The sequence below is a fragment of the Gracilinanus agilis genome, chromosome 2, assembly GCF_016433145.1.
Source record: "Gracilinanus agilis isolate LMUSP501 chromosome 2, AgileGrace, whole genome shotgun sequence".
Classification (NCBI taxonomy): Eukaryota; Metazoa; Chordata; class Mammalia; order Didelphimorphia; family Didelphidae; genus Gracilinanus; species Gracilinanus agilis.
The window spans coordinates 292,709,966-292,724,080 of record NC_058131.1 but is presented as its reverse complement, the minus strand read 5'-3'; the positions used below and the strand labels follow the sequence as shown (position 1 = coordinate 292,724,080).

At 37.8% G+C, this 14,115-nt stretch overlaps 1 protein-coding gene across 1 annotated transcript in view; it reads left to right on the top strand.

Annotated features, from left to right (window-relative positions):
* Positions 1-14,115, top strand: part of SLC6A2 (solute carrier family 6 member 2) — a 61,506-nt gene that overhangs the window by 25,708 nt on the left and 21,683 nt on the right. Inside the window, 2 exon segments of the mRNA XM_044661409.1 lie at positions 8,846-9,057; positions 12,525-12,538. Coding sequence (XP_044517344.1) covers positions 8,846-9,057; positions 12,525-12,538 — 226 coding nt within the window.

Below are 14,115 nucleotides of genomic sequence, written 5' to 3'. Positions count from 1 at the left end.
CATTGCAAATCAAGGTGGAGGGAAGAGGGCTTTTGGTCCATACCTTTTGGCTTCAATTTCTAGTCTCTCATAATGCTCTTTTGGATTTTTTGCATTTTCTTCATTTCTCCTTACTAGAGACTATGAAATTTCATGCAGTGCAATCCTATTTTCTCCATCTCATTCTCCCTGAAACCCTCCAATAGTTTCATATTTTAAGTTGCTTTGATTCCTTACAATTAAAACCCCAAGAAGTCCCCAAGGAAGAAATTTTCTGGAATTTTTCAGTCAACAAGAATTGTTTATACCATTTCAGAATAGATCCAAATGGATGAAATTTTAGGGGTTTGCATGCCATTGGCTCCCTCCATTTCTGAGCTCTGCAACCAACACCTATGAGTCACTCTGACTTGGGACTATTTTTGGATAATCCAGAAGTTAGAGAAAAGAAAATCTCTTCTAATCCCCTTCCCACAAACAGATTTACTACTTCTGGATCATTTGGAACTACACTTTTTCTTGAGCTTTAGGTTGATCTCTTCCCCCCTTCTTAGGGTTGTTTTTTTTTTTTGGTTGTTTTCTTTTTAACTCTTATCCAGTATCTTCATTATATCCTGTTTGATTACTGGACATTTTGTGTAGACATGTAATCATCTGGTTTAAATGAACATGGGTTCCAACTCTTACATATTATCTAACCCCTTAGATCAGCTTATAGAATTTTTCACAATATATCAGCTTCAAATTCCCATGGACCCCTTCTCTGATACACATTATCTTCCCACCTTGACATGTAGAAGACTCTAGCCTCTTGAAGGCTATGCCATTGCAACTCAAGTTCTTCTGAGCCTTGTAAAGCTAAAAAAATTAAATATGGCCTCTGTATTAGATATTACATTTGCCATTCAAGCACTAGAAATACTGTGGAAAAGGCACTGACTCTTGAATGAGACCTGTGTTCACATCCTATGTCTGTCTCTTACTACCTTGGATATGACCTTGGATAAGTTATCTAACCTTTTTAGGCTCTAGTTTTTCCATATGTAAAATGAAAAATTTAAACTAGATGTCTTTTGAGCTTCCTTCTAACTCTGGATCTATGATGTTATGATCAGACTACCCAACTTCAAAGGCACTGAAATATCATGCCTGAGTTGATTAATATTTTTTGGCTAGGCCAATTTATAAAATAGTTTCATGAGATTTATAGAGAGGGGCTTTAATTGGCTATAGTGGAGGGTATTGCAGTTCTAACCAGGGATCCTTGAAGTATCAAGGCAGAAATAAAAGATTCATTCCATACAAGGTCTCTAATTCATATTATGGTCCATTGGCCAATAGGATGAGGCCATTCTCTGCCACATTCATTGTTCTCCTGTGGACTTTTATTCTGAATCAGTTTTTTGCGATTTCATAGGAAGTGGTTCCATCTGTTACTTGAATGAAATGAACAACTATAGACATTTAAACATTTAGAGTTAAAGGGAAATTTAAAGCTTAATTAGAAAAACCTCTGAACTTCGCAGATTCCTACCTTACCCTGAACACACACACACACACACACACACACACACACACACACACACACAATTCAAGGTTCAACTTAAATGCTTCTCCTTACATCAATCAATCAATCCACCAAGAAGCATTTATTAAGTAATTAATATGTGCCATGTGCACCAAGCTTGGCACCAAAGTGTAATGTCAATGAATTAAATAATTCTTATTCGTAAGTCTTTTTTTTTGATCCCCATAGTTATCTGTTGATGCTTTTTTTGTCTTCAAATTATCTTTTATTTACTTATTTTTTTATCTATTATAATCTTCAGGTCCAGAAAGGTAAAGAACCCAAGGACATACATAAAGTCAGGACCAGGAGCTAGTTCTACTCTTCCCTAGTCCTGTGTTCTTTCCAAATCATCATGTAAGAATGTATGACTTCAGCCAAGTCACTTAACATTTCTGTGTCTGATTTTTCTCAGATAGAAAATAAGGAAGTCAAGCTAGATAACTACTGACATTCCTTCTAGTTCAAAATCTATGAAACCAACTTGCCTCTCTATAGCATTCTGTATCAGTCATAATGGTTGGTTAAGGCTAGCTTTAGGAGATGATGATGACAATGCCAGCAGGTGAAGAGGGTTAGAAGGTGAAGAGCCAGTAGAATAACATAGGACAAGGAAGTATCAATTGGGGCTAATAAAATGTGTGTTGGATTTGGAATCAGAAGACCCAAGTCCAAATTTCACCTATGTTCAAATATGACCTTGGACTGGTTGTTCAACAATTCTGAGCCCCATTTTCTTCATCTGTAATATGAAGGGTGGGTCTAGATGGCCTCTAAGTTTCCTTATGTAAGTCTACACCTATGATCTTATGAACCATTTACACAATGCTATTTCCATTGTTTTGGAATTCAGGCACATAAAGGCAGAAGCTTTATAGTTTATGCATCACAAAGGAGATAGAAACTTTGACACTTGACTGAATTTCAAGGTGTAGAAAGCAGGGCAGCCAAGTGCCCAGCTCTAGGAAATTTCTTGGGCATCTGTGAGTTTCTGCAACACAAAGATGAGACATAAAGCTCCTTTTCATATTAAGGAGAAAGACTTAGGTTCTCTGGAGGGTATCCTCAGGCAAGAATCTCTCTGATCCTTGATTGCATCTGTTTCCCCCTGCTAGCTTAAAGAACAATAGAGAAGAAAGCACTGAGAGTAGCCTCAGACCCCAAGAGGGAATAAAATGGCAGCCCAGCTAGAGTAGGGAGTTCTTTTTAGCATCTGCTCTTTCCAGTCAGCAAGAGTACAGTTGACTATAATTCTACATTTCTATTGGAAAGAGGGTTCATTGAAATATAAACTCAGAGGATTTAGACTTCTATAAGTCATTTAAACTTGTAAATCTAGGGCAGCAGCTATGGAATGAAGTATGATAGAAAGAGTAGAGCATTGGTTTTGCAGTCTGAAGTTCTTCATTTCAAGTGTAGCTCTGCTATTTACTATCTAAGTGATCTTGGGCCAAGTCCTAGGCTGGATAGGACCTTCTCTTCTCTGGGTGTCAGTATTTCCAGACTAAATCAATGATCTGAGAGAGAGGAATCCTAGATTTCTAACTCACTCCACTCCACCTCACCCTGCCTGTCAAAGTTTTTGTATTCACATTCTATTAGAAAAAGCCACTATTGGTGGCTGGGTTCTATTAGATAGAGGAGGAATACAATATTATCTTTCTATAATGGACAATAGCTCTCATCCCTACAACAGATAACAGAACATTCTAGGATAATCCATTAACATCTCAGTTTAATACTTAGTTCACATTATTTCCTTTCACATATTCCATGATTTAGTCAATCTGACCGGTTAGCTTTCCCCCAAGCTGGACACTCCATCTTCCAAACCTTTACATTAGAACTAACTGGTCCTTACTCCCTGTTCTTTAAATGGATCTGTCTTAAACCATTTAAAGAACTCTTGGTTTCCTTCAGGGTTAAGCCTAGGACTCAGCTATTCTCTCTGTCTGTCTGTCTGTCTCTCTCTCTTCAAATTATCATGAATTCTACTCACTTATCTATATAACTTTATACTTTGTGCTGATGCACATCCTCCCAAAAGTAAATCACTTGGGGCCAAGGAAAATTCTTTTTTTTTTCCTTTTTGATCTTTGTATACTGAATGTTGAGCAGCTCGATGGTGTTTTGGATAGAAAATACTGTGCCTGGAGTCAGAAGGACTCTTCCTTCTGAATTCAAATCTGGCTTCAGAAAGACACTTACTAGTTGCGCAACCCAGTCAAATCATTTAACTCTATTTATCTCAGTTTCCTCATCTATAAAATGAACTGGAGGAGGAAATGGCAAACCATTCCTGTATCTTTGCCTAGAAAACCCAAATGGGTTCACAAAGAGTCTGACCCAACTGAAAAACCACAGAATGACAATTCCAACATATAGGGCCTTGCATACAAGGCAATTAACTGGTTAATTAATTAATATGTTGCATTAAATTGAATTGACTCTAGCTTTAAAAAGAAAAGTGACTTATACAAATTCATATAGCTAGTATGTGTTAGATGTGGCATTGTAGTCTTAATCTTCTGACTCTGAGGCTAGTACTCTGCCCAATATACCATGCTAACAGGGAATAAAAATGAGTAAGATTAGATGAGTACAAGATTAGATAGGGGATTTTCCTTTGTTCACAAATCAAGGTAGTAGCCAAGTTGGAACTAAAGCAATGTTTTGTTCGGTGTCAAGTAAGAATATTAATATTTCTATTTTATAGATGAGGAACTATAGGCTCAAAAGGTGATGACTTATATAAGGCAGTTGGTAGTACAGTGGATAGAGGAGGAGTAGTCTTGGAGTCAGTAAGATCTGAATTCAAATCCAGCCTCAGATATTTACTAGCTGTGGTGAATCAGAGCAAGTCTCTTTATCACTGTTTGACTTAGCTTCCTCAACTGAAAAATAGATAATTATAGCTCCTACCTCCTAAAGCTGTTACGAGGATCAAATGAAGGAATATTTATAAAGGCACCTAGCATAATGCTATGAATGCTTATTTCCCTGACTTTTTTTCCTTTGTAAGACAACTCTACTAGCAAATCATAGATTTGGATCTGGAACAGACCTCAAGCTTCACATTTAAATCTCCTCCTTTTAGAAATGAGGGAACTGAGTAACAGAGGTTAAATGACTTCTCCAGGGTGACATAGATAACAAATAGCTGAAGCAGAAACTGAATACAGGTCTTTCTGACCTAACTCCATCACTTTATCCTGTACATCATAGCACTCTCTAGTCATGCTCCTTCCTTCCACTCCCTCTCTCACATTCTTATCCCACTGTGGTCATCCAGACCTCTAACAATTCAAAGGCCTGCATTTAGGGTAGAAAGAAGGCTTTTCTGGGTGTGTGGTCAGGGAAGATAAAGGGGAACCATTCTTCTTCCTTTTAGCCTCTCCCTCTATTCCTTCTGACATGTCTACAATTTAACTAAAGAAAGCCATACATTTACTCTGTTTTTGAAAATGGAAAGTGCACTACTATGAAACTCTCTGGCATTGAAGTAATTACATGATATCCAATCTGAGGATTCAACATTCAGACATGCTAACTCACCCTAGCAAGATTACATATTTTTTTCTTCTTCTTGCCTCCTGGCTAGTTTTGTTGCCATCTTGTATTCATTTAAACCTAGGAATTGAAAGTATTGAGAATAAAACCACTATTCTTTTCCCCAAGTCTTGGGTCTGAGGCCAAACCAGAGCTGCTGCAGAAAGAGATTTTGGCCCTTCCAGTAAGCTTGTCTCTAAAAGGGCACTTTGGCTCTTTATTCTCCTGGTGATAACTTTTTATTCTGTGCCTGATTCTGGTGAAGATTAAGAACTGACATTTTCCCAACTAACCCTTTTTGTTAAATGTTGAGTGGGACACTGAGGTTTTCTGGCTTGTAAATCTAGGACACTTTAGGCATATCTGAATATGATTAGTTTCCAGGGCATTTATTGGAAGATTCAAATGATCTTGAGTTACTTGTGTCAAGACTTTGTGGCTTGTGCTTTGTGTTTCTAGAAAAACAGATTCAGATCTCCAGTTCCTGAAAACAATTAAAGAACCTTGTAGCTGTTGTAGTGCTGATGGCATTTGGGGTCATCTGGTCAACCTGAGCAGATATCCATTCCATAAATACATGCCAGTCCATGTATTGTAGACCAAATTGTTTCCATAATCGTAATGATCAAATTTTACCAGTGATTTGCTGATCTCATTCAGTGATGACAATATAAAAAATGTCAGGTAATCAATTCTTACAAAATCCATTCACACCTATTTACTCCCACTCACTCAAAATCCATTCACACAAAAATAGCATTCAGTCATACACATTGATGCTACATACTATAACATATGTAGGATTTAAGACAAAAATCTTTTACTTCACCCCTATTTTGTGGGGGCTAAATATAATAGAGAGGGATATAGATCCTGAAATGTGCCCAGCACTGAGCACTAAGTGTGATAAACAAAGCTAAAATACAACCAGGAGTGTGCTGAAGACAGCTTAAATCTAGTCTTCATAGCTGATAGTTAAATTTTCAATGTGAACATTTTATACATAGGAAACTGTGAAAACAGGCTCTGACCCCTGCTCTTGACTAAAGAAATTGATTGGGTAAAATATTAATAATGTAGATTAACTTAAAAGTATGGCTTGAATTTTCAGAGGCCTTTTATTAAACATTTACCAGCTTACCCCTTGAAACAATAGCTTCTATCCTCAGAGACCTCATATACAGGTTAGTTTAGACTTGGAGGAAAAGACAGCACAGAGATAGTTATAAAATGCTGTATTACATGATAAGTGTATCAAAGAAGTATAAAACAAAGAGCCATGTGGGAAAGGTTATTGTCAGATAGGCTTCAGGAAAAATTTACAAAGAAGTTAGCATTTATTCTAATTAAAACACAAATAGGATTCCTTCTAAAGATCATAAATTTAGAGTGGGAGAGGACTTTAGTAATCATTTTATAGATGAGGAAATTGGGACCCAGAGACATTAAATGATCTGCTCAATGTTACACAGCTAGTAAGTGACAAAGGAAGGATCTTAATCCAGGTCCTCTGTTTCCAAAGCTAGTGTAAGGTCTTAAATGAAAGTAGCAATTGAAGAGGCAAAAGTGGAGGTGTGGGGGGGTGTTATGATGTTCCCAACACAGGAAATAGCATGAGCCAATCTCCTATTTCTATAGCACTTTAAAAGGTTTGCCTCACAATAAACTTGTGGGATTGGCACTGTAATGATTATTCTTTTATTTTATAGATGAGGAAATTGAGGCTTAAAAGGTAGCACAATTTTTTCAAGGCCACCCACCTAGTGAAAATTGAGTCAACATTTGAGTATAGTTTTTGACCCCTACTCTAATATTCTTTCCACTATACCACACTTGTCACTATTTTTTTCCCTGGAAATCCCAATACTCATTCCCATCCTAGGTCCTCCAGTGGACCCACAGCCCTAAATTGGGGCTATAGGGGTAGGATGGATCCTGGGTGTAAGGTCAGGAAAGAATAGGGTGCATTTAAAGAAAAGAGAAGAGACATAGCTCATCAAGTACAAAGAGGGAAGTAATCTGAGACAAAGCTGGGGAGGTCACTGGGCACTCTCACAATTTATTTGGATGGGCCACCTGTGGACAGCATGGAGTCTGAAACTGCCATTAAACCTCAGAAACAGCAATAGTAGCAGCAGAGAAGCCCTTCCATTTGTGTAAGCAGCAATCTCTGACTAAGTGACCAACTTAGCAGAGAAGGACTCCAAACATGGGGTACGTTTTTTTCCCATGAGTATAATATAAATCACCATTCTCTTTGCCATGCTGTTTCGATCAAGGAAATTTACCTGGCTCTGGTTTTGTGGTCTTGTAGGACAGATCAGACATCCAAAAATATTTTATAAGCCTAATTCTCTTTTTTTAATGGGTCACTATGAGATTTTCCCTTCAGAAGCAGGAAGTTAGCTCTGCTTTGCCAGGAAAATGAAGACAAACTCTGGAACAGTGGAATTTCCAATAAAATGCATAGCTTACTGAAGGGTGAGGGGAGGTATGTGTATGATCTAAGTTACAGTTCTTGGAGGGGCCCCAGGCTTATAAAAACTAGGGACAATGGAGATTTCTCCTCACAAAATAAGGAGAGCTGGGTTTAAATTCTGTCTGGTTCTGCTACTTGATACCTGTGTGACCTCTGGCACTTAGTCACTTAAACAGATTGGTCCTTAGTTTACTCATTTGTAAAATGAAGGAGCCAGATTAGATGATTTCTAAGAACCCATTGAAATCTATATCCAGAGATGTAGACCAGAAGTGTCAAACACGCGGCCTCCCTAATACTCCTAAGGGAAGCTGAAACAGATTAGAATGTCTTTGGGTAACATTTGAAGTAATTAATAAAAATACAATATAGAATAAATGGTGTTTATATATACATGTATATATACATATAATTTTAAAAACTCTTACCTTCCACCTTAGAATCAATAATGTATTGGTTCTAAGGCAGAAGAGTGGTAATGACTAGGCAATGAGGATTAAGTGACTTGCCCAGGGTCACACAGCTATGAAGTTGAATTAGAGATCTCCAGTCTCTAGGCTTGGATCTCAAACCATTGAACTACCCAGCTGCCTACCTGCTATTATATTTTAAAACCAAGTCATTTTCAGCCTGCAGGGATCTTATATGTGGATTAGCTCATTTCTATTCATTTGATACCAACAGTCTAGAGCAGTGTCTCTCAACTGAGATAATAATATGACAAGATAGCATATCCAAATTCTTTACTGAACAGAAGAGAGAGATGGGTTCTGAACTGTGAGCAGTAGAAAAGATGGAGATGGGTAAAAACATATTGTCAGTTTTAAAACATTTATAGGTACCATAGCAAAAACAAGTCTTATAGATCTGCAAACATTTGTTATATATTGAACATAGGGTTATAAATATTTGGTTGAAAAGACTATTGGGACTCACCCTCAAGCCCTTATTTTAAAGATGACAAAACTGAAGCCTAGAAAAGTCAAGATTTGAACTCAGGCCTTATAGACTCCAGAGACAGCACCAATTCTGCAATTCAATTCTGCCATGTTATAGTCCATGAATTAATGGCTGGTGAAGAAACAATGATAAAGAAGACAGCCTCTCCCCTAGGGAAGATTCAGAACTATTATTTCTGGCCACTTTAGTAGAGAAAGGAGGAAATCCTTTAGTAGAGAAAGGAGGAAATTCATTGTATCAATCACCCATTCCAAGTCTTATAATGCTAAGCATTGATTATATCCTCTGCTACTTTCCCCTCACCTGACCAGGCGTGGTGTGCTTCACCTTCATGAGAGCAATGGAATTCATGACATTGGCATGCCCCAGTGGCAGCTCTCTCTGTGCCTGATGGTTGTCGTCGTCATCCTCTTTTTTAGCTTATGGAAAGGAGTGAAGACATCTGGAAAGGTAATGATCTCTACTAACAGAAAATATCTAGAACTGGAAGCAACCTTTGAAATTATTTAGCCCATTGTATGTTGTGATTCTTCCTCAGTTAATGATGGTCTTTCTTATTCTAATGAATATTTTAAGATAGAATGATTCCATGCCTCATTAAGAATTCTCAATCTCTGGGACAGGCTCCTGGGAGTGGTAGCATGAACTAACTGGTAAGGCAATCACTATTGCCAGTTACACTAAGAAGGGAACTGATCTCTCTCTCCTGCTCTAAGGCTGCTTCTATAGAGAACCTATCTCTTTGGAATGATATTTAAGCCCAACTCATATTATGGTGATTGAAATGTGTGTTTTGAAAGGAAAGAGACTAAGAAAGTTAGGAAGTAGGCAAAACTATTTTGTGGAGAATCAATATAGCTCTAGCATATTACGTAGCTGTCTTTTCTTATTTGTCGGTGTTTGGGTTCTCCTATGTTTTGTGTCTCCTTGGGGAAGATATTTTTCATTGGGCTATAGCACAAGTTGTTTGCATCTTAGGTATGGTATATACCAACTGTGCCACAAGGTTATGAACAGTCATATCCTTAATATTACCTTCTCAGCCTTTTCCTATTCATATAATACACATAAAATAATAAAATATAATATATTAATAATACTATGGCTGGCATTTAACATATAAGGATATTGAAGGTAATAAAGGTTAAATTATTTGATCAGAATGATATAACCAGTAAATATATGAAGGAAGATTTGAACTCCTCTTTCTGCCTCCAGGTCCTTAGACATTTTTATGTCAGAGGTTGCAAGACCCAGACAATCAGTGGACATGGAATCATGATGCAACATACAAAGATATGGCATGTGATCATATATCTAAGATCTCATGACTAAGAGCATTTTAGTGTGATTCAATATGTACCCACTCATCATTGCTTATTTGGACTACATGGAATGTGGCTGCAGGATGGGTCTAAAACAATAACATTTTCCACTAGAGCTATCAGCTACTTTTTGAGAAGGTGAACCATGTTGGAGCAAATTGCCTCTCGGAGAATTCTTGCCCTTTCCCCACTGCCTGTCTCCCCTACTCTCCTTGTGAAGCATAGGCTCTCACACACATTGCTGGGCATTGATTTACCTGATTGGTTTTAGAAAGAACAGACCAGGGGCTTATGAAGGAGACACTCATAGAGATATGGTTCTACTCTATGAAGGTGCATGCCCTTCCTAAGCTGATCCAGAGTAGAATGGGCTCCCTGAACAAATGAAGAATAATCTATTTGTTGGGAATGTTGTAGAGGAGATCATGATTTGAGCAGGAGTTGGAAAAAATGATCTCTGAGACTAAGATTCTTTCTTGCCAATATTATGATTACAGCATTCATTCATTCATTTATAAGAGTGTGTAAGTCAAGGGTAAAGGAATAGGGGAGTATGTCATTTGTCAAGAAAAATGGGGAGGAGTGTCTAAAAAGAGGAAGTATTTCAAAGCACAGCTTAGAATGCTTCTTTTGGCACAAATAAACTTACTTTACTATTAAGAAATGAATTCTGGGAGTGGGAAAAGGGAAAAGGGAAAAGGAGTCACCAAATATTTCTATTCAAATAGCATTTTCCACTAAAGAATCTCTTAATCCTACTGAATTTCTCTTTTTTTTTTTCAAGTGGATGCTGGGAAAAAGCTCTTGGGGGAAATGATCTCTTAACTTCTTTTCTTATGAAAGCAATAAAATTCCATTAATGATTATGCCTATGGCCAAAAGAATTCCTGGGAAGTGTGAGCATAATTCTTCTTTTAAGATGGCCTCATCTCAAAAGAGGGCCTCCAGCAATAACTCTCCTTCCTAGCTCTCTGATACCATCAGACACAGAAGCTGCAATAGATTCAGGAAGATGTCTAAATGTGTCGGCAGCACTAGCTCCTTAGCCTTGTGCTAACTCATGAGGAGCACAGCCTTTACTAGCTTGGTCAGCTGCCCTGGCCATAGCAACTATGCTATTCAGAATAGGCACACTGATAACTCCACTTGGCTAATCTCCACCAGCTGACAGGGCAGGGGACCCAGCATAGCCCAAAGGTAATGGGAGAGGGACTTCGTACAACTGGACACACAGCTTTCCTCCTTCTCAGTCTCCAGTTATCATTGCAAGTTATCTTATGGAAAAATGAGCATTTTTCCCGTTTTTTTTTTCCTGGAGAGGCATCCTGTGAGGAACACAGTACTTCCATTAGTAGGTTTCCCTGGTCTCAATGCCAAGACTTAGAAATGGATTGTAAATGCTTATACTTCTAGTTTTGGCTGGAACCCATGTTTTGGGCATGTTCTTTGAGCCCATAGCTATTTAGAAAGTGGTATGATCTCATTCACCTGTGATCTTCATTGTGGCTTGAACAAGCAGGAGCAGAAGCAGAGAGGGAGACTGGGATAAACATTTATTGGGGAAAAGGATGCTTTCAGGATGCAAGAGGAACTTGGGATGGAGACTACGTTTTACTCTCAGTCTCTTTTGCTACTTGTTAGAATCCATTCCATCAGAGCCAAGAATCTATTGGGAAATTTTCCATGATACTAAATCCCAGGGCAAAGGCTAGCCCAAAAAAAGGGACTTGGAGAAGGAGGCAAATATGGGGAAAAGAAATGAAATGGGAGGTACTACAGCAACATTTCAGATTTCTTGCATCAGTAAACTGCCAGGCTGAATACCATTGATAGAGTCAGAATCAGAATAATGTCCCTCAGAAATTAAGTTTGCTGACAAAGAATGTTTATCATTTTCTGAAGCAATACCTAGGCATAGTGTGCTTGTGTCCATCCAACAAACTCATAACTATTATGGGAACAAAAGAAAGTCAGACCTTATGCATTCAAAAAAACTCTTTGGTACTTAAACCCCCTATGTTCTGGCTTCAGCCTCTCTTTCAAACTCACTTGCTTTAATGTTCTCCTTCCATGAGATTCAGTCTCCTGCCTTTGTGCATTTGTACATTCTAACCCCTCCTTCTTGGAATGCTTTTCTTCCTCATCTTTATTTCTTGGGACCCTTAATATCCTTTTCAAGGCTCAGACTTCAAGAGGCCTTTCCTGATTCTTTCAGTTGTTAGCATCCCACAGTCATTTCCTATTAATTCTATATCCATCTTGTTTATACTATGAACAAAGTTGTATCCCACCATGACCTACTTCAATATTAAGTAAACTCCTTGAGGGCAGGGTCTCTCAAGCACAGTTTCTGGAAAGTAAGGAATGCTTAATAAGTGCTTGTGAAAATTTTGAATAATAGAACCTTTAAAAATGCAATTTTATTACTTTAGATACAAATAGTAACTCCAACCAACTTCTAACATAAATTCTTTCATTTGAGGGGCACTAACCTGTCTTTGAGGAATTTCTAGTGTTATTAAATGGAAGTTCTGGAATACTTAACAAATAATAACTTGCATTTATCTAGTGCTTTAAGGTTTGCAAAGCACTTTATAAATGTTATTTCTTTTGATCCTTACAATAACACTATGAGTTGAGTGCTATAATTATTTCCCTTTTACAGATGAGGAAATTGATGTTGAGTGAGATTAATGATTTTCCCAATGAACACAGCTAGCAAGTGTCAGAGGCAGGATTCAGTCAGGTCTTTCCTAACTCCAAGATCACCACTCCATCTACTATGTCTCCAGATTAGACTTTTACTTAGTAGTATTGATTTGGAGACAATATATTTGTTAAAAGCTTTCTAAGTGAAATAAACACTCCATCCCTTGCATCCTTGGCTAAAAATTACCCAAGGTCCCAATCAAATGACCACAAATTATGACTATATGGGGTCTGAAAGAATAAGGTTGTAAGACTGATGGAATATAAAAACTTCACTGTCTCTTGAAGGTCAGGATGGTTACTTCAAGGGATTTTGGGATCATAGATTTAGAATCTTAAAGAAACATTAGAAATCATGTAGCCTAACTTCCTCATTCTGCAGATGAGGAAACTGAGGATGAAAGAGATTAAGTGACTTGCCCAGAGTCACCCAGCAAGTCAGTGGTAGACATGATATTTGGACTCATGTCTTATGACTCCAAATTTAGAGTTCTTTCCACTATACCACAGTCAGAGGGAATAGTTTTGGATCTTGTTTCTGCTCCTTAATACCTGCACGATGTTGGGCACAGTCACCTACCTTTTTTGATTCTCAAGTTCTTGATCTATAAGAAAAATTTTAAAGGGTTCAATTAGATGACACTGAGGTTCCTTTTGTTTTTTAAATATATGATCCCATGCCATACCTCTTTCTCAGAACTTCCTGATCTCTATTCCTTTTTGTTTCTTTCAAGACCATTGGACTAGATGGAAATTTTAGGCTGACTAAATATGAAGAGTTTCTGATCCCTTCCAGCTCTGAGATTGTGTGATTTTATTACCTAAGTGGCCCTTTGTGATTTTCTACACTTCAGGCTCTAACTTGTCATAATTCCCAGGAACAGAACCCGAACCCCTAGTTTTAGGGCTTATCCATCTTCTTTGCCTTGACCATATGAAGAGAGGCATTGGCAGGCACAGGCAAATAGCTGAAAGCTGTGTGTTTTTTACTCACAAGAAGTGTGAACAGGGAACATGCGCACATAAGCTGCTTTACAATGGACTGATACAATCTGTGGCAAGGACTTAACGTGTCATCACAGGATCATAGGCAAATAAACCTAAATCTCAGGCAGCCATGGAGAGGTTCTGAGAACCTTTTTTTTTTCAATGTCTTAGCTGCAACTCACTGAATGATGACTTTTGAATGTAGTTGTAGATTTCCAAATAAGAGGACAAAATGCCACTTTTTCAGGAAAAGGATAGGGATCTTAAGGGCTCTTTTCCTCCCTGCCTCTCTTTGAGGTCCTGAGGCTCTTGATCATGTCCTTTGGCCCACACTCTACATATACAAGTCTCCCCATGCCTGTTTCCTGGCAAGAATCTAAAGATCTGATTTTGATAATCTGAGTTGCACAGTCTATCAGCTGCCAACTACAGTCATTCAACTTCACTTATTCAACAAATCTCTATTTAGAATATTTATTATTTAGAATAAATTTTCATCAATATCTTTGGTTTTTGTATAGCCTTCATTTTCATATATATATATATATATATATATATAT